At 47.6% G+C, this 21,096-nt stretch overlaps 1 protein-coding gene across 5 annotated transcripts in view; it reads right to left on the bottom strand.

Annotated features, from left to right (window-relative positions):
• Positions 1-21,096, bottom strand: part of MYLK (myosin light chain kinase) — a 199,012-nt gene that overhangs the window by 161,941 nt on the left and 15,975 nt on the right. For 3 of the 5 annotated variants that reach the window (XM_081832645.1, XM_081832655.1, XM_081832660.1), the window contains exons 1-2: positions 14,223-14,597; positions 8,272-8,439 (exon numbers count right to left, since the gene is read on the bottom strand). In XM_081832645.1, coding sequence (XP_081688771.1) covers positions 8,272-8,439; positions 14,223-14,252 — 198 coding nt within the window. In that variant the 5' untranslated portion in view covers positions 14,253-14,597. Of the gene's footprint in view, positions 1-8,271; positions 8,440-14,222; positions 14,602-21,096 lie in introns of those variants that run through there. The other 2 variants (XM_081832667.1, XM_081832657.1) reach the window with 2 other exon arrangements.

Genomic DNA, 21,096 nt, shown 5'->3' with positions numbered 1-21,096 from the left:
GGAGGGGAAAATAAAACAAGATGAAATCAGAGAGGGAGACAAACCATAAGAGACTCTTAATCATAGGAAACAAACAGGGTTGCTGGAGGGGAGAGGGTGGAGGATGGGGTAACTGGGTGATGGACATTAAGGAGGGCACATGATGTAATGAGCATTGGGTATTATATAAGATTGATGAATCACCGACCTCTACCTCTGAAACTAATAATACACTATATGTTAACTAATCGAATTTAAATTCAAAAAAGGAAAAGAAAAATCAGTCGGCTGGAAAAAAAGAAAAAGGGACATTGAATATATGTCTTTGTAGATAATGCAACAAAAATATCTCTGAAAAATTACATAGTAAGATGGGGTTAAATAAATTTGTAAAACTTCATTTTAATTAAAATTATTTTTATATTTAAAAAAGAATTTAATGTCTTATTTCTATTGGAAATGGAACAGTTACTTTTAATATATCTTCTGGCTGTGGGTCTCTGGTTTATGGGAACTGAGTTAAATGGAAGAATGGCCTCGACCAGCCTATCCAGCAGCACTTTCTGCAATGACAGCAATGTTCAATCATCTGTGTGGCCCAACCTGGTAGCTATTAGCTCCATGTGGATACGGAGCACTTAAAATGGGACTGGTGTGGCTGAGGAACTGAATCTTACATGTTACTTCATTTTACTTAATCTTAACCTAAACTGAAATAGCCATATGTGGCTACTGGCCATCGTACTGGATAATACAGCTCTAGAACTCGGGCAGCTCATTCTCATTGAGGAAGCAAAAGACAATCAATAACAACTGATAAAACTGTAAACTGATCAAAGTAAAACTGAGTCATACATGTAAGTATCACAGGAATCCAGAGAAGGGAGCAATGGAGGGTTAGAAAGTTCATGTTTAGATCTGTGAGGCAGATCTATGTGCCAATGTGAAAAATAAATGCCAAAAGATGTGAAGCAAAAAGACCAAGTTGCAGGTCAGTATACGTACATGGGCCCATTTGTGTATATGTATACCTGTATATATGTGTGTGTGTGTAGGTGTGTATGCAAATGCAGATACATGTTTCTATTTGCATAGAATATTTCTGGAAGAATCCCCCAATTGTTGACAATGGTTACCTCTGGAAAGCAGAAGTATGGGTCAAGGCAAGGAACTTGTTTACGTTGTTTGAATTTTTGTTTTACAAATAGTTTAACATTTAAATCATTTTTTTCTCTATAACAAAATTATTTTAGATAATTAACAAATAATACATTTTTAAAAGGCCAAAGTAGACGACTCTTTCCTGTGGTTATTACTCACAAGTGATCTTATGTGATTATTGGGAATACTCCACATCCTATGACCATGGCTCTTCTGTACTCTAATAAAATGCTTTAAAAAGAAAGCATCCTTGATGAGTAGCCTGAAGGAGGCAGAATTGAATTTGGACCCTATGCTGGATGAGATGGAGAGGAGAAATTCTTGATAAAGGCACAGCCTGAGGAAAGAAAGGGAGCAGGGATGCAGGGGTGTAGGTAAGCAGTGAGGGCGCTGGAAGGGCTAGACAGAGACTGGATGGGATAAGGGGCGATAAGAGCCAATAAGAAGCCTAAGATCAAGTCCGTATGAATTGACTGGCAGGAGGTCTGGAGTCTTAGACCCTACCAACTTGGTTCTTAGGAGCACCCAACATGTACTGAGCACCCATCAGGCGGCCAGCATCACGCTACTCCTGGGGCACAATGATGAATAAGAAACAGTCACTGAGTTCCAGAAACCAGATGAGACCTGTGACAAGGACGGCATCATACAGTGTGAGAAATACAAGATTTGGACCCAAAAGTACTGCCTCCATCACTTACTGACATAACCTTAACAAGTTCTGTAATCATTCTGAGCCCCCAGTTCTTCCTCTATAAAAAAAAATGGGGAGAAGTCTACCTTACCACAAAGATGAAATGACTACGATTACATGCCTGACCCCATAGGGCACCAACAAATGCTACTTCCTATCCCACTCTGCCCCCATTCCTAACACCAGATAGGAAAGATAAAATAGCTTTCTTATTTACCCTTTCTTCTCAAAAGTGAAACCAGAACAAAATTCCTGTTTTATGGACTGCAGGCTGGGTGAGCAGGGGCTAGGGCTGGCTACGTGAGGAGGAGGAAGGCAGGAGAGTGGGACAGGGCTGGACAGCTAGGAGCTGATGGCAAAGGTCTCAGAGGCAGTGCTGAAGAACTCCGTGCAAGGCTCGGGGACATTAAGAAGGGGGAGGCCCAGTCAGACCTGCACTGCAGGAAGGACAAACTGCAAGGACAGAAGTCAGGAAGCAGGAAACAGGTTTCCAAGCCACCACAAACCCTGTCTTAATCTCCTCTAAATTCCTATAGTACAAGCCATTTGTTGAACTATTTCAAGCCTCTAATTATACACTGTCATATCCTACTGTTTTACATACACGCATTTTTCTCCAGAACTACATCAAGACTCCTGAGGACAGAAAGCACAGAAGGAAACAGACACTTCCTCCGAATTTCTCAAAGTGGCGGAGCACTTCTGAGTTATAAGTGAACTGGGAAGAAGTCGGTGTGGGAGGGATACTACTGTTGGCTGAAGTGGAAATTGAGGAATTACTCATGCTTTCATGGGTCAGGTCTTCTCCATTCCCTTCCTCCACCCTCCACGACTTCAACAGAAACATGCCTTGAGGAGGTGGGACCGGCCCTTCGCTGTGAAGCCCACTTCAGTGATCACTGAGCCCCTTGGGCTGGAGGGAAGCCTCATTTGGGCTGGACTTCTCAAGAGACACTAAAGCATCAGCTCATTTGATTCACAGCACAGCCAGGGCCTATCACCATGTTTGCTTTTTCTGATAAGAATGAAATCCAGGGCAGAGGGGAAGAAATCTCCAGTCATTTCGATATATTTCCCCACCACCTTGCTCCTTTCACAACTGACTCTGTGTCAGGGCAAGCGGCCTATCGGCGCTTTAGCCATCTTCATGGGCAAAAGAACAGCGGAGGCGTTTCTGTCAGCCCCAGGCACTGGTGTGGCCCCGGCCATCTACGAAAGGGGCCCCGGCACCTGGGCCCAGCGATGCTGACCCGCGGCGGCATCCTACTCTTCTCACCCTCAAGGCATCCTGCACTGTGGGGGTCCCCCTATGCCTGCGGGCAGACAACAGAGCCCCACACCTGAGTTACGTCCCCTGTCTTGTTCCCCCAAGCCAACAGCTGCCCCCTGACCACCCCATTCAGGCCTAGCAGGCTTTCTCATGGGAAGAGGCCCACACAGGCGTTGGAGTGGGTTCAGGGCCATTTGGCAGACAACTCTGGGATCCCAGGTGCTCAGAACATGGAGGATGGTGTGGCTCCAGCCGCCACAACCCTTAGGCAGACAGAGCCCCTGCTGTGAGGTGAGGGTATAGCCAGATGAAGGAACAGAGGTTTCCAGAATGTGGGCTCAGGTTGCCTGGGTCTAGAGGTAGTACTGATGAGATACAGATCCAAAGTTTTATGAGTTCTTAAACATATAATCTCCAGTTGACAGAGCCAAGAAAATTTTTAAAAGGTAGGCAGCTTTGGCTTAATCAATAGACGCTGACTGAATAGTGGTTTTCTATAATGACTTTATAGAAAATGTCATTAACAGTTACATGATATTAACTCACCTCCTAACCCCACATGGTTGACTTCCTCTCATAGATCCTAGACCCTGTCCGTTCAGGCCAGATGGCCAGAGCTAGGGAGGAATGAATTCTAGAACACTTTAACTGCCGGGCCACCTTCAACTCAGAGTAAGGTACTCCCATCACTATTGGTCGATTTGGTAAGGGTCTGAAAGAGGGTTTTTTTCTTTTTCTTTTTTTATTGCAATATAACTGACCTATGTATGACATTATGTTAGGTTCAGGTATATAACAAAATAATTCTATATATGTATATATTGTGAGATGATCACCACATTAAATCTAACATCCATCACAACACAGTTATAAATTTTATTCTTGTGATAGAACTCTTAAGATCAACTCTCTTAGCAACTTTGAAATATACAACACAGTATTAACTATAGTCCCCATGCTGTACATGACATCTCCGTGACTTATTTATTTTATAACTGGAAGTTTGTACCTTTCTGCCTTTATCCATTTTGCCCACACCCCACCCCCACCTCTGGCAATCACCAATCTGATTCTCTGTATCTATGAGTTTGGTTGTCTCTTTTTCTTTTTTTAAGATTCCACATATAAGAGAGATCATATAGTATTTATCTTTCTCTGTCTGATCTGAAAGTTTTTCATTCTTCTCTGTGCTATGTCTTCTTCCTTATTTATTCCTATCAGTTAAAGAGATAATAACTCCACAAGCATCTCATTGGGAGTTTATCAGTTAGGAATACGTTTTTGTAAAATTTCCCATGTGAATAACCACAACCAAAAATCCTATCTAAAAGAGTGTTTATGCCCTAGGATTTTTTGTCTCTTGGTTGCTGGTCATTATGCTCCCTCCACTGCTGTACCCCCAACCCATGCCCACCCCAGCCAATCCTCAATGTTCTGGTTTGTTGCCTCATGGTTTTAATATGGCTATTGAGCACCAGACATCATTACCTGCATTCAAGGCAGGAAGCAAAGGAGGGGTGGAACATGAGAGCACTGGTGATTTTTTTTTTTTTAATCAGAAAAGCAGGAGCTGTCCCAGAAATTCCATAGCCAACTTCAGCCAAAATGTGTCACTGAGCCACCTCTAGCTGGAAAGAAAGACTCTACAATGGCTTCTAGAGTAGAAAAGGTCAAGGGCAAAGGGAATTGGTAATGGGTTATGTGTTGGCTGTCCAAAGGGTCTGCCATAAAGTGGAAAAGCCCTAATGGATGTGAGGTACTGAGATGTATAGAGCTGAACAACTCGTAGTTTGGAGCCTCTCAGAATAAGACATGAGCCACAAGGGTTATCTGTGGTCCCACCTTAATGTCACCCAATGTCATCTTTCTTCATAGGAAGAGGGGCTTTATTGGAGGAAAGGGCTCATTAAATCCTTAGTCTATAAATATAGGTATAATAGGGAAATGAGGGCAGGGCAGCAACAATTTTATCCCTTGAAGGAATAAAAGCAAAAAGTCAAATTTGAACCAACTTCTAATTACCGGCTTCAGAAGGCAGCAGGAAGCAAACCTTTATAACTTTCTCACATCCTGGTAGCCACTGTTTTTCTCTGCAGTGATGGGAGGGTCCTTGTGCCCTATTCAGAAGAAGCTGGCACATCCCAGGACCCTCCACACCAGGCATTAGGACTTGAGCTGGCGGTGGCAACTTTACAGAGGGGAGTAGACGGAGCTCCTGGGGGCTGCCACAAAGAAGAGAAGGGTTCATGCCTGCTGCAATGGCCACCAGCCTGGGCCTAAGCAGTAGCTTCAAGGCTTAATTTTAAAAAGTCACTCATTCAAAAGAGATTCTGCAAGAGCCCAGTTAATGAAGAGCTGAGATCCCGAGGTCACTGTGACGGACACAAGGACTGGTTTGGTGCCGAATAAGCATCTGGAACAGGATGGACCCCAGCACCTGGAGGGAGAGGTCTGCAGGGTCAAGTGGCTGCAGCAGTGAAGGGTAACATGCACTGGAGGCAGAGAACCACTGGCTACACTCAGTGGGTAACCCTGTTTGGAGCTCAGTCTTTTATAACTAGCAACTCCTGCTCAAAGCCCACATCCCTCCAGGTTGACACCACCTTACTTCTCCCTTCTCTGAGGGCATCAGGTCAGGAACACTTCCTGTTCGACTGCATCTCTGGTAGCAAAAACAATCAACATCCTCATTCTGGAATCTTCTGAAGTGGCTCTTCCCTAATGCAAAACAGCCCTCTGTGCCCTTTGGTATGGTGACCATACACACTTGCAGCATGCTAGTTTAAGAGCACTTTTGAGGACAGCCTCTCCCTCTGCATTTCCATTTGCAAGCTCTCGGATGGAGCCAGACGCTCCATCTAAGATCTCTCTGGAACTATCTTCCACCAGCATCTGCCAGGGTGTTGTTCTGCATTAATTCCAGGCAGGTTGGAAGGGGTAAAGTAGCTCTGCAGGCTGACTTCTAAGGAATGCATTCATTTTGACATATAAACCACATGCAATATAGAAAGTCAACTTTCATCAATATAAGCAAAATAAAATTCTCAGCGAATGCTGTACTTTAAGAACGCTGCAGTCCACATTGTGAATGCTTTCAATCCATTGAATTGTTTACTCTATGATGGTTCAATTTATGTTGTGTGAATTTTACCTCATTAAAAAACTACCGTATTACTATACTTTTTAACTTTAGGAAGTGGTTTTACCATTTTCTTCCTCAATTCTTTTCTTTTCACATTCCTGGAGGCCAGAAATACAGAAGCCGTGAGTTGTTTCTTCTCAGATAAGGAAACCCAGGTCCATAGAAGGTGTGAAGCCAACAGGACGGCCGAGCTACAAAGAGCTCAGTGTGCTGATGCCTGGGCCAGGGCTCATTCTACAAGGTTCCAAAGCAAATAACTCAAGGGCATGGTCCCTTGGTGACCTCCAAAGGCAGCAAAGGAAGCAGAAGCACCACCATGCTACAGAGGAATCTAAGTCCTCTCTTCCTCTCCATGTCTGCCAGAATTTGAGAAGGAGTTCATCTCTCTGAAGCAGTAGGGCTGGAGTGAAGGTACTGGAGATGAGATCAGTTTTGCTAGGCCATTTTTTCAAGTTCATTTTTTATATTTTATCTTTTAAGTATAAAGTCAGTGTTTTATGACACCTTCACAGAGTGGTCCAGCCACCAACGCCATCTCATTCCAGAACATCTCCATCGTCCCCAGGAGGAACCCTCCCCCCATTAGCAGTCAGTCCCTACTCTTCCTCCCCGGCTCCTGCAATCACCAGTCTACGATAGCTTTGCCTACTCTGGACATCTCATACCCACGGAGGCATTCAGAGTGGGTATGAGTCAGCCTTTTGTGCCTGGCTTCTCTCCCTTAGCAGAGCCTTCTCAGTGTGCATCCACACTGCAGCATGTAACAGTAGGCCACTCCTTTCCACAGCGTAAATCCCTAGGGATTCTTCCACTGCTTCTTTCCCGCCAGCTGTGGGGATGTGGGGACCATATTCAGGGCAACAGAAAAGAGCCCTCATTCTGGCAGGGCCCAGAAAGAAGAAAACAGACCCCTCGGCAGCATCGCAACATTCCCCACGACCTTCCTCCTTCTGACAAGGGCTGTTAGGTCAGATCCACCAGCCAACGGCCTTAACTACAGGACCGCGTGGAGCACGCATCACAGTGCAGCCCGCACACTCTCCAGATGGCGAGGGCCATCCTGCACAAGGCCAAACCGGGCGCTTAAACAAAGGCAAGGCCTGGTGTCATCTGGGATGAGGGATGCGCTTGACCCCTTCCTTCTACAAGCGTGCAGGGGCCTGCTCTTAAATTGTAGATTCGTAACACCACCTATGAATTTCTCATCTCCTCAGCTGTCTTCTGCTCAGATCAAAGCCTTCTAGCCTCTAAAGTGTTTCCTGGGGTAGATCCCCCATGATTAACCCAGGACAAATAATACTCGCAAATGTCCCTGACGTCCACGTGCATCTCCATGTCAAGCTGATGATGGGACTTCCTGATGGCCTGAGCCAGCAGCTCGCTACAAGTCTCCACTTGGGCATAACCTCGGTATTCTTACGGTTGTTCTTCAATGTCCTCGCCTTCTTCTTCTCCTTTCTAGCACAAGGTGGACAAGGGGTTACCATGCCCAATTTGCAGAAGAAGAAATGGAGGCCCAGTAAGAGCAAGAGACCAGTATTCATTAGCAAAAGGTAACTGAATTGATAAGGGGTCCCATCTCCCACTGCAGTGCTCTGGATGCACCAAGTGGATACACGAGAGCGCTGCTGGTTAATGAAACGCTCCTTTGAGGGAGAAGGTGAAAGAAAAATTACAGTCTGTTCTCAACTGTCCAGATTTGAGGGCACATATTTCGACCCAAGCTGTATGGTTCCTGCCACCAGCCCGGGTCATCTTCCACAATTAGGTAGCACGTACCCAGAACATGGCCTATGTTAACAGCAAAATGTCTCCATGCCCCTTCCCACTCCCGAGTTCTCCAACACAGACCAAAGTCAACCATAAACCAAACAACTTGGGTAAACTGATAGATATTCACTTCATGTGTGGGTCCAAAGAAAACCAGGCTTCCACGTGATCCAGGCTGCTGGGGAAAGGGCTGCCAAAGCAGTGATGACCCTGCCCCATCTCCTCTCCGGCCTCCCCTCCAGCCACGCTTCTTACCCTCCCTTCAAACTTGGCGGTGGCTCCTTCTCTGGTGCAGAGGTTCCGAGGGGGCACAATGAAAGCAGGGGCCTCGGTCAGGGACATGGAACCGACTCTCGGGTGATCCACACTGACGGAGGTTTTAGAAACCTGGGTTGAGGCAGCCAGCTTCACATCCCCCATGGTCTGCAAACAGGAAGGAAGACCAGGTCAGATGAGAGAAGTGCAGCCCCTCATCCCTGTGCATGGCCAGCATTCCCCGTGTGCGGGTGGGGCCCCTGTGCCGTGGGTTCTGTCGGGAGTGGGTGCCCCGTTAGGTCAGGTCGGCCTGGAGCTCCTCTCTGAGAATGAGGGGCCCTGTGTCCTCCACAGGCAAGGCTGCCGGGGTGAGGCCCATCCCGCCCCAGACACCAGCACCAGGGCCACAGGCCCACCTCCCCCAAACCCTATGGAGAACTTCTAGGAAAGGCGCAGCTGGGGCAAGAACAGAGGGACCCGCTGATCTCAGCATTTTTACAGCTGACATCTAAAACCAGTATTTAATAGTCATTGGCTCTTCAGGATCAAAAAGTAAGTCAGGCACTCATGGTAGAAAGTAAAAGCTGCTTTTGCGTGAACCATGAGAGCTCACGCGCTAAAGAAAAACAGGATTCATCTTCCCAGAAAGGAAAGAATTTGGAGTTAAAACAGCAAGGATCCTGGCTGAGGTGAGGAGAGGTGAGGAGAGGTGAGGGTGGGCGAGTGAATGGAGGAAAGGAAGCGCGCCTAAGGAGGACATCCCATTTCTAGGGACTAGATGGTGGAAAGCCTTGCAGGTCACAGAATGTCAGAGAAGGGAGCGTTCTAAGATTATTCAGGCTATTTCCTCCATTTGCAACAGGAGCCTCGAGAGGGTAAGTCACTAGCCCAAAGAGACAAAGCAAAATGATGGCATCACTGGCAAGAATACCTCAAGCTCCTTGCTCCTGGCACAGGGCCCAGTTGGGACTAGATAGGATGTCGATGGGGGCTGGCAGGTTAGCTGGGACACAGGGACTTCCTTAGGATTGATTCCAGAAGTGGAATTAGTAACAGGGGCATATCTGAGTTCTTGGTGGTAAGCAGCAGAATAGACTGTGGCTCTCATAAACAGAGAAGGGATTCATTGGAAAGATGGGGAAGGAGGAGCTCCTCAAATCCATAGGAAAGACTGGAGGACAAGGCTGGGAAAACAGGCAGCAGCTGAGAGAAGCCTGGTGGTCAGACCTCAAGCAGTCAGTGGACACCCACACACCAACTGGAGTGCATCCTAAGTCTCCCTGCTGCAAGTTCCAAGTCCAGGTGGGAGCCTCACCAGGCTGGACCAGCTCAAGATCGGGGACCATGTCTTACTCGCCATGGAAGAGTGGTGTCAGGGGCATGTAATTAGTTTATTCAAATTTATAACATCTAATAAAAATAAAGTAGGGATATGCCTTTTGAAGCTCATGTTAAAGTAACAAAGACCTGGGTTCCTTTATAACAGGGCACATCCCCTGCCTGACAAACCCAGCTTTCTCTTTTGCTGATAAGGTATTAGCTATGCAAACAAAATCTTTTCCAAATGATATGACTCACAGGTTCACAGCAGTAGATAACAATATAAGCAAAACTTCTGTAGCGCTTACTATCCCCCAGGAACTATTCTAAGCCCTTTTAAATAACAGCTCATTTGCTCCTCATGTAAACACTAGGAGACAGTTACTATCATCATCCCCATTTTATGGATTAGAAACGGAGGCACAGCAAGATTAAGAAATTTGCCCAAGGTCATGGCATTTAGTAGGGGCCAGAACTGGCACTTGGACCCAGGCGTCTGGCGCCAGAGCTCCTATTCCTAACCAGTGGCCTTCTTGCCCCCTGTAAGCAGTCAGAGCTGGCTGGTGGCAAGGGGCTCTGAGGTTGGGGTAGATAGCAACAGAGCCACTAGCATATACATGTGAAATTCAGGTTTTCTGCAGGTCAAAACATACCATCCATAACATAGAAAGATGGATGGGATAAAGGGTTTGCAGCAAAAACAAAGGGCTGGAATACTTTACAACCAAGAAGGAAACAGCCCCACAGATCAATGGAAAGAGGCTATGACTTGAGCAGTTCACTGAAGACAAACAAATGGCCACTAAACAAAGGGACACTGCCTGGCCTCGGTGAGAATCCAAGAGTACAAAGTAAGAACTTATCTTTTTTAAAAAACTGACCACAATGACATTTAAAAAGATAACATAAAATGCCAGTAAGACTGTGGGAAGGTGGCCCATTCACCTCAGGGGGAGGGGCACATCAATTGGTGCGATATCTCCAGAAAGCAATTTGGCAAAGAGATTCTGGAAAAAAAAAAAAAAAGTCCATCTCTCCTCCCAGAAATCCTACATTCAGCAATGTATTTTTTTTTTAAATTTATTTGAGAGAGAGAGTGAGGATGAGCAGGGGAGGCAGCAGAGGCAGAGGGAGAAGCAGGCTCCCTGCTGAGCAAGGAGCCCTATGTGGGACTCAATCCCAGGACCCCGGGACCACGACCTGAGCCCAAGGCAGACGCTCAACTGACTGACCCACCCAGGTGCCCCTAGCAATGTATTATTGGGAAAGAATCAGAGATGCAGCACAAAATTTGTATCTAAGGATGCTAATCACATTATTTATAGCAGAAGAAATAGAAAAATAATCCTGTGAAGTAGAAACAGAAAGAAAGACCCAGTTAAGTGTCTACCCAGAGAACTGGTAGAACACAGTGGAGTATCAGGCAGCTATGCGGTGTATGTTTACAAAGAAAATCATGATAGGAATTGAATGATACAGAAATTTTAAACTCAAAATAAGTTTTATTATGGTAAATCTCAAACATACAGAAAAGTAGAAAGAATGATAAAATGAGCACCTCAAACACCCATCGCCTAACTCCAACAATTAACATCTTGCCATATTTCGATCATTGTGTCTGCACAACCATTTTAAAGTCATCGTGATATTTTAATGGCAAAAATCAGGATATATTCATTCACTCAATTAAAATAGATTCCTTGAACATCGACCATGTGCCAAGTTAGGTGTTTGAGACAGAGCAGTGAACAATTACATGTGTGTGGCAAGTGTGGTAACATGGTGGTAGGGGAGGAATGGGGTTCTCAAATCCTGCAGAAGCCCCCTGGACCACACCCTAGAGGGAACACTGCTCCCTCTGCCCTCCTCCAATGGCACAGATACCCTCAGCCGGGGGGGGCGGGGCTCAGGGTGGGGGCAGGAAGGATGAGGCTCAGACCCTGCCACAAACCCAGGGGCTCTGCTACTTTCCAGCCATGAGCTACAAGGTACTCCAAGTCTCTTGGCCTCAGTTTCCTTTTCTGTGAAATGGGCGTGATAACATCAGCCTCAGAAGGCTGCAGGGAGGATATGAGTGAGAGTACACACAAAACACACAGCGCAGCGTGAAAGGGGTTCAATCAGTAGTAGCCGATCAATACTGTCATCATCCAGTTCCCAAAGAGAAGCCAGTCTCCTCCTGCTGCAGGACACAGGCCCTCTTCATCGAGGACAGCAAGAAGCCCAGTCCGGCCCGGTCACCTTCAGGGCAAGGGCATCTGAGCGGGATTACTGTGACCAGCGGTAGCAAGCGGATGGCAGAACTCCGTGAGGCAGGGAAGGCAGGCCTGAGGCCCACAGCAGCCTCCCTCAGCACTGTCGTGTCTGTTCCAGCAGCATGGCTGAATGGGGCAGTCCCCACAGTCCTGCCAGGCGGCTCTGACTATGCCCCTCTCACAAATGATGACACCGAAGCTCAGAAATAACCCTTGTCCAAGGTCACAGAGCTAAGAAGTAGAAACCAAAACCAAGTCTGACCTCAGTCCTACCCTGCAGGCCTCCTAGATCACCCCATGACCCAGACGAGGCATTTCCTACTGTCCCCAGGCAAGGGAGATAAAGTAGACAGAAGCCTGGGAGCTCCACAGAGGACGGGGGACAGCAAATGTGCCTCCCCTTCTGCTCTCAGGCCTGGCTTTGAAAGACACGAGACTCTTCCCCCTCTGCTTTCTGGGGAGCTGAAAACTAGGAGTGGTGACATCAGGCTCAGGACCCTCTCGGCATATCGCCCTGATCCAAGATCTTCTGAGGTCTGTCTAAATCTCCGGTTTAGAAGGTCCCGGATGCTATCATCAAAGGGAAAGTGCTTGGGGCGCCTGGGTGGCTCAGTCGGTTAGGCGACTGCCTTCGGCTCAGGTCATGATCCTGGAGTCCCGGGATCGAGTCCCGCATCGGGCTCCCTGCTCGGCGGGGAGTCTGCTTCTCCCTCTGACCCTCCTCCCTCTCGTGCTCTGTCTCTCATTCTCTCTGTTTCAAATAAATAAATAAAATCTTTAAAAAAAAAAAAAAGGGGGAAAGTGCTTGGCTTCAAGAACACAGAAAACAGAAGTCATCTATCCCTAGGGGAGGTCTGGCTTCATGGTTAGAAAAGGAACAGGCAAGTCAGTATAGCCAGGAGACATCCAGTCCCCCACAAGGTGGTTGTGGGGGGTAGTTACTTAACTATCAGGTGAGCAGGACCAGAGCCCAGTCCCAGGCTGGCCAGAGACACAAATAGCTTCGTTCAGCCCACCGCCCCGCCCACTGCCATCAGCAGCATAAACAGAATCCATCCACATTGACAAGTAATGGTTACTGACATAATTGGGATGTTCTATCAAAAAATAATAATAAATCAGGGGCGCCCGGCTGGCTCAGTAAGTACAGCGTGCGACTCTTGATCTCAGGGGGGTGAGTTCAAACCCCCACATTGGGCGTAGAGATTAAAAATAAAATCTTTCAAATAATAATAATAACAATAAAGCAAACCAAACCGTCCTTATTCCCTTCTAATCTCTAGTCCAGCCTGATGACCACATTCCAGTGGAGAACACCAGAGGGGCTGGCTAACTTCTGCCATAATCTCTCTACTGGCAAAGCAGTGCTTGGTGGCTTGAAACACACCCAGCTCGGGGTTCGTTCAATACCAGTTAAATGCAGATCAAAGGACAGAGAATTAAGAGGAGAAAAAAAAAAAATGAAGGAGGGGGTCAAAGAGAGAGGGAGGCAGCCCCTCACACACACAATGCTCGGGCCAAAGATCACCTCCAAATAAGGTTTTCACAAGTAACATAATTAGTTAATCATCCAAAGCAGCCCTAAGTTAACTTGACCTTAATTTGATCAAAAACACTTGAAATTGTTTCTTGAACCCAGAAAAGAACATTTTCAACTATGGCCAAAAGAGAGTGAACTCTGAGGCAAAAAGACTCAGAAGAAATGTTAAAAATTAGGGATGAAGTTATATGGCAGAAGAAGGTTAGGGAAACCAGCTGTCCTCTTCCCTACCCAAAGCGCATACATTTAAAATGATCGTGGTGGGATGCCTGGGTGGCTCAGTTGGTTAAGCATCTGCCTTTGGCTCACGTCATCATCCCAGGGTCCCTGCTCAGCGGGGAGCCTGCTTCTTCCTCTCCCACTCTCCCTGCTTATGTTCCCTCTCTCGCTGTGTCTCTGTCAAATAAATAAATAAAATCTTTTAAAAAAAATAATAAAAAAACAAAAACAAAATGATCGTGGTCTTTAAGCACCTAACCCGGCAGCAAGGCATCCTGGAAATACCACACCTTCCCTCTAGGGCCGGGCTCCCAGCGGGCTCTACGCTGGCAGCCTGGCAGCCAGCCATGAACCCACCCCCACCTCCCCAACGCCCTTCCTGGCCCGCAGGGGAGACAGCAAACCACCCAGGTGCGAGGGCCCCGGGCAATGACAGCTCCGCTCTCCGCGCGTTCATCTTCTCTGCCATGCACTCAGATCCTGACCAATTCCCTAATCGCTCCTAATACCAGAGTGAGCTGCTCCTTCGCTGCGGGCTGTGCCAGGTGGACTTTGCTGTGACCCACAAGAGCAAACCGTGGGGCAGAGCCACATATCCGAGAACCGACATGCCTTACCGTGGCCTCTTTCCCCGGCAGCTCTCCCATGAGTCGGGACGCGTGGGCAGCCACGCTTTACCACTGGACGGCAGAGAATCCTGTCCAACGTCCGTCTGAGGAGGAAGACAGTGAAGGAGAGCCAGGGACGCTGTGGAGCCCAGGGCTAGACTGAAAATTTAAGGGGCGTCTGCCTGACTCTGCTCGCAGATGTTGCAACTTGCCTTCTGCCAGGCAGCCAACTTCACTCAGTCAGGGAGATCTGTTGTTCTAATCCGCCCAGCTGGGGTGACCTTTGAAACCCCGGGCTGCCAGCTGTAGAAGCTCTCAATGGAGTCCCAGGGAGACCAGGAGTGGAAGCTCACAGGTTTTTACTTGTTCAGAGCTGCCGATTCCAATCTCAGTGTGGAGCAAAGGGAGGACGCTGTCAAGCAGAGAGCTGAACCCTTGGAGGGACTGGGCACACCCCCAGCTCCACATCTGGCCTGGAACGTCACTTACCCCTTGGCACATCTGGCATGGGATTACCACACAGGGCTCATGGGATATGTGCCTCCTGAGACCCAGCTCTTTCCTCCTTAAGCTAAAGAAGCCCTCCTTACGATCCCTGGAGTGAGGGGAAACCCAGAGAACAGACAGATGGGGAACTCCTGTGCTGCAATTGTCTTAAGGAATCTAGGCTGAGATCTGAACCAGGCTCCAAGCGTTCATGTCGCACACAGGACCCAGCAGGGCTCCTTCTGACCCCTGGGGAGCTTCAGGAAGGGTCCTTGGTGCATACCTCTAAAACATGGTAGCAAGGTGATGCCCAGCCCAGTCCTTCTCCGGGGGAGAGAAGGATTTCCATAGTTCCAAAGGGATCTCTCATGCTATGCAACTCATACCATGGGACAAACTGCAGATGTCTGAATCAGGAATGACATGGCTTTAAGCTTTTCCATTGGGCCCTGTCTGATCCTTGAGTAACCGGTATTCTTCTAACACCTTCTAACACCTGGCGGACCCCTTACCCTCTAGCTCAGCAGTTCTCAAATTTTTGGTCGCAGAGCCCCTTTATGCTCCTAGAAATCAGTGAGGATTCCAAAGAGCTTTTGTTTGTGAGTTATTGCTAACAATATTTACTGTATTCAAAATTAAAACCAGTAATTCATTCAAAAACATCAATAATAAGCCCATTATATGTTAACATAAATAACACTTCTAAAAGAAATAATATATTTTCCAAAACAAAGTTTAATGAGAATTGTTCATTTTTGCAAATTTCTCTAATGTCTGGCTAATAGAAGACAGCTAGATTTTCAAATCTGCTTCCACATTCAGTCTACTGTGATATCACTGTATTTGCAGCTGCTGGAAAACTCCACTTGAGAGAGAAGAAGGGTGAAAAAGGCAAATGCCATCTGATTACAAAGATGATTTGGACCTCTGGGCCCCTGAAAGAGTCTCGGGAATCCCAAGGATCCCCTGGGGGCACACTTTGAGAACTGTTGCTTTAACCCATCCCCCGTTCTCCCCAATACCATCTGCTCTCATGTCTGTCCTCCTAAAAATGCACAACTAGAAAGGGAAAAGTGGTTTTATAGGAGTAGTGGAGTGTGGCTTTGAGGAATGGGTGAGGAGGAGGGTGAATCGATATCTAATTTGGTTCCATCTTTTCTTCCAAAGAGAATGGTTAGACAAACATGCACCTGAGAGATTTGAAGCTAAAACAGACACTGATGAAGAGAACACCTTTAAGTCACTTAAGTCCTTGGCCAAGACTGAATACAAATTCCAGACCTCTGGAAGACATGGTAGATATTTGAATATTTTATGGCTAATAAAGGAAGAAAGAAATCCGAAAAACAATGCTGTTCACCACTGAGGAATGGAGGTAAATTCAGATCTAAGTCTTCTTAGATGGAGGTCTCTGGTGGTGGCAACAGGACTGGAGAGTCATTTTGAGTTGGACAGAGCTAAGGACAATGACGTGGACAAAAACATGGGAGGCATGTCTATCAAACCTGTGGGTTAGACTAAGCAAGTAGGAACAGCTAACATGCTAAACCCAGCTAGCATGTTAAATACAGCCCTGAAAGATCAGCAAAATGGACCAGAGCTTGAGAGGAAACTTAAAAGAACAATTTTTAAATTGAATACTTAGGCTCGGGAGCAAAAACAGGAGTGCCTGGGTGGCATGGCTGGTTGAGCATCTGACTCTTGGTTTTGGCTCAGGTCATGATCTGAGGAGCCCCACGTCAGGCTCTGTGTTCAGCTCGGAGTCTGCTTGAGACTCTCTCTCCCTCTGCCCCTTCCTCCCTGCACTTTCTCTCTCTCTCAAGTAAGTAAATAAATCTAAAACAACACAACACAACACAACACAACTACCCAAGTACAAACACAACTACCGAAGTACAAAATGGCTGATTGGAAACATTGCACACAGACCTCTGGTCCCACAGAGATTAGGCTAGTCCCATGTTAGCAGCACGCATCAAATCCCTTATGTCCTCTTTGTCCCAAGGCTCATAGTTGACAGCCACGTAGTTGTGTGGTTCTATGATTAACATCTGCTTCCCCCCCACTGGAACACAAACTCCACCAGGTCACAGATCCCGCGTGTTCCACTAACTACTATATCCCCAATGCCTACAATACTAATGAGCACATGACAAGTTCTCAACAAATACTTGTGGGATACATGAATGAATAGAAAGTTGGGCTAAAAAAGTATTAAAAAAAAAAATCTCTTCCGGGGCGCCTGGGTGGCTCAGTCGTTAAGCGTCTGCCTTCGGCTCAGGTCATGATCCCAAGGTCCTGGGATCGAGCCCCGCATCGGGCTCCCTGCTCGGCGGGAAGCCTGCTTCTCCCTCTCCCACTCCCCCTGCTTGTGTTCCCTCTCTAGCTGTCTCTCTCTCTGTCAAATAAATAAAAAAAAAATCTTTAAAAAAAAAAAAATTCTCTTCCAAACTAGGACACCACTTAACTTTATTGTATAGGGAATCCTGAGAACATTAGAGAGAGGATATAGGGAAAGAAGCGGGAGAACAGGTCACTCCAATAAAAAATCTACCCCTCTGGAGCCTATAGGTGTTTGGCCCAGACACAGGGTGCCAGTCTGGCTTTAAACCAGGCATGTGACCCTTTCTACTCTGCTTCTCAGTCTTCCAGTGTGTGAAATGGGCGCTATGAGCCTTGGATAGACTCTGAATTTCCTGCTGGCATTTCCAAGCAACTCGGATCCAGATCCCTGGTTTCCCAAGTGAAACACTCAAAGGCAGCCCACTCTGTCCCCCACAGCTGAGTTCTTCCCTGAGCCACCAGGCAGGTGGCTGTCCCCTGGCCTTCCTGGGCCTTTCCTCTAGAAAAGCACATTAATGGAGGGTCTGAATTTCTGCAGGCAGATGAGCTGCCCACATCAGCCCGGCCACATCAGCAGAGCAGCAAACCACGGGCAGGAGGAGGATGCGAGCTCAGCAACACTACTCCGAGTGCCCACATCTTTGGCAGAAAGTTATTTTTAAATTTTCTTAAAAGAGGACACACACACACACACACACACACACAGATCAAATCAAATAAACACACCCAACCGCACACACAGTGTGAACGAGTGAGGCCTGGTCTCCTGGAGCTGCTCTCTTCCTGTTGGGATTCTTGCTTAATTTGGGATTTAATGAGAACAGGCTGAGAGAAGCTTTTTGCAATAAAAGTCACACGCAAAAAAAAAAAAAAAAAAAATCAAAGCCAGAACCAGAAACTCTGATTATAACTAAATTCGCAAAAGGCACATTTCTATCACAATTAGCCAACAGTCCTAATGTTCATTCATTTTGTTATCAGGTATTATTGCTACAGAAGTAAATCTGGGGTCACCAGTGTGTTGATCCAACCATCGCCTTCTCAAACACCATGCCTCCTCCCTCCATTCTGTTAAGTCATATGAACTGAGCTGAGTTTTTTAAACCCCACAAGATGAGCACTGGGATACTCATGTAGGGGTAGTCCCCACCACCCTCGGTCCATGGGGGCCCAGAAAATCACCTGGGGGAACAGGAACCGTGCTGACGGTTCCCAACCCCAGGATGCCCCATGGAGCGGAAAAGACTGCTCGACAGTCAGATGTTGCGTTCTCCACCGCTAAACCGGGTGGCCTGAGGCAAGTGAAAACCTCTGAAAGTCTTAGTTTACTTATCTGTCAAACGGGGCTCCTGCTAATACCCCCCTGCCTACGAGGTTGCCACGAGGGTCGGCAATGTGTATGAAAAGCAGCCCAGCCCAGTCTCTGGCAGAGAGTAAGAGCTCAATCCGAGGCAGCTGCTGTGGTTAACATCACTGTTGTTTTAAGCTCTCTTTCAGAAGCTCAGAGGATAGAAGCAGCCTTGGCCAAGGAGGAGGCCACAGGAGAAACTGGGAGGCATCACGGCAGGTAAAATGGCATCAGAGAGACAGTCAGCAACTCTGGGACTCACTGTGGCTGCACCCTGACCGGCCGTGCGATCTTAAGAAAGTCACTGCCCTTCTCTCCCTATGGTCCTCTCTCTGTGTGGCCTGATGGGCCTCTCTGGACACTTCCTGCCCTAGCGCACCTGTGTCTCTAGGACTGCCACCAGTCCTCCATGGGACACCTGGGCAGGCGGGAAAGGTTCAGCAGAGGGAACCAAGCCCAGAGCAGGAACATGATGCAGGACACCAAGAGAGGAGGAAAGAAGCTTCTGTTCCCAGCCCACCACGCAGGGCTTCACAGGCTGGGCGGCTGAATCAGGTACACACACCTGTCACCAAGGCACACCTGCAAGACACCAGCACCTGCCATGAGGACAGAGATGGGGCCAGTGCTGAGCACGGGCACTACGTGATTATTCCAGCTTTGCAGCCTCTGGCCAGCTCCCAAGTTGAGCCTCTGATTCGATGAAGTCCGTCCAGAGAGAAACTGGGGCTGAAAACACTGAGGGGAAACCCCAGGAAAAAGAAGGAGAAAAAGAGAGAACTGGTAATAGCGGCTATTTAGTGAGCACGTGACTTACCTCACTGAATCCCTTAGAGTGGCAAATATTAACAGCAAAATTAATGGGCAGAGTGTTGGGGGAGTATCATTCACTCATAAAGTAAATGGAACATATTCCTTTTCTATCCACTACTTTATTCTTCCCCCGCCCCCCACCCCAGCCCACTCAACCTTTAGTTACTTAGTGACAGAGGGATGAAGGAAGATCTAGAAAGGAGAGGGAGGAGGAGTAAAGAAAAGGCCACCACTCTGTGCCATGAGTCTGCCTGCCCCTCCTCTCCTGCTCTTCAGAGAAACCCAGGAAAGCTCTGGAAAAGAAGGCCCAGAAAAGAAGTGAGCCTCATGATGCTGCTGACCACCCCCTGCCCCAGAGGGGCTCTGAACAGCTTCTCTAGCTCCAGATTGGCATGTCCCATCCCTTCTTTCTGAGTCTGTCTAAAGCACACGCTACCCCCTCTGCTTTCTGCAGGGAGCTGGAGTGTGGCAATGATCTGAAGGGACAGGCCTAAGGACTAAGTTTCTAAGAACACAGATGTACACGAAGGATGAGCAGAGCTCACAGTTTCGGGGAAATGCCAGCATCCCCTGGCCCATTTCTCCTAGGAAAATAACTCTGTGGTTGGACCGACATCAGGCTGACTGGAGGAGAGACTGATGTGAGGGGACAGAACGAGGAGGACCCCTTTGTGGGAGTCCTGCCTTTCCATGCGAGAGCCTCAGGCATTGGGCTGGAGCAGTGTCTTCCAAGGAGCCGGGCAGCAGGAAGGCCTGCCGACAGGAGGGGCTGAGGAGATAAGGAGCGCTGACAAGAACCAAGGCAGAGTGTGAAGACTCTCCAGCCACAAGCTGTCCACAGCCCCTGCTGGACCTCCCGGGGCCCGGGGCAGGGCCGTCGCCCATCTGGCTCTAGCATGTGCGTGCTTCGCTCAAGCTTCCCTTACTGAGAGGCCTGGGGACGCTTCTCTTGCAAATCCTCTCCCTTGTGACACAGCACAGGAAAATGAGGCACAGGCCAACCTGATGTGTCAGCTCCCATGGGCCCTGATTTGAAATTCAAGTTTGCAGCTGGTTTCTAATTATTTCCACCAACACAATCTGTCTCCTCTGGCTGAAGCCAAAGGCCTGGCAAACGGTTATAGATTTCTAGTGTTCCTTCCACCCTTGACTAGCACTGAGGCGAGAGGTCAGAGAGAAGCAGAATGAGGAGGGAGCAAAGGCTGGGTGTCTCCAACATGCCAGAGGAGGGAGGGTGCTAAAGCCAGCTGGGGTTCCCGATGCAGTTCTCAGGCTGGCTGCCTCAGCTAGAGAGAAAGGACCAATTCCTCCTCTGGGGTCAAGCCCAGAACTGTATCCAAAGCACAGCTGGAGTAACCGCCAGTCCCAGGACAAGAGATTGGCAATTTAAGAGCAAGCTAGGGGGTGACGGCCAGCCAGTGGACTTCGGTGAGGGGTCCCATCACAGTCTTTGTAGTCAGACAAAAATGGCTGGACTTGAATCTGCCTCTGCCACTTAGTAGCTGAATGACCTTGGGTGATTTACTGAATCTCTCCAAACCTTGATTTCCCTGTCTGTAAATCTGTTTTGTGGGGCTCTGTGGAGATTAGAAGCCACTTCAAGTATCTAACACAGAGTAAATACTTGGAATACTGAATACATTGTAACTGTAACATGCAAAGTAACTTCTAACAATGCCCGGCACACAATCCCTCCCTCAAATATAAATATTTGATGATTATCAAGTAATTGATCATTATTTATCAATTGATAAAATAGTCAATTATTATGAAGAAGAGGTATCACATTTCACTTAGATGTTCTAATTTATTTAAATATTGCTGCAAATATTGCCCTACTGCAAAGAGCAGATTACTAATTCATGTTCGAATGTTGACTTGGTGTCTTTCAGT

The sequence above is a fragment of the Leptonychotes weddellii genome, chromosome 1 (assembly GCF_054177405.1).
Source record: "Leptonychotes weddellii isolate Sample4059 chromosome 1, ASM5417740v2, whole genome shotgun sequence".
NCBI classification, from domain to species: domain Eukaryota; kingdom Metazoa; phylum Chordata; class Mammalia; order Carnivora; family Phocidae; genus Leptonychotes; species Leptonychotes weddellii.
Note: the sequence above shows the minus strand (reverse complement) of the source record. Positions and strands in the feature narration are given on the sequence as shown.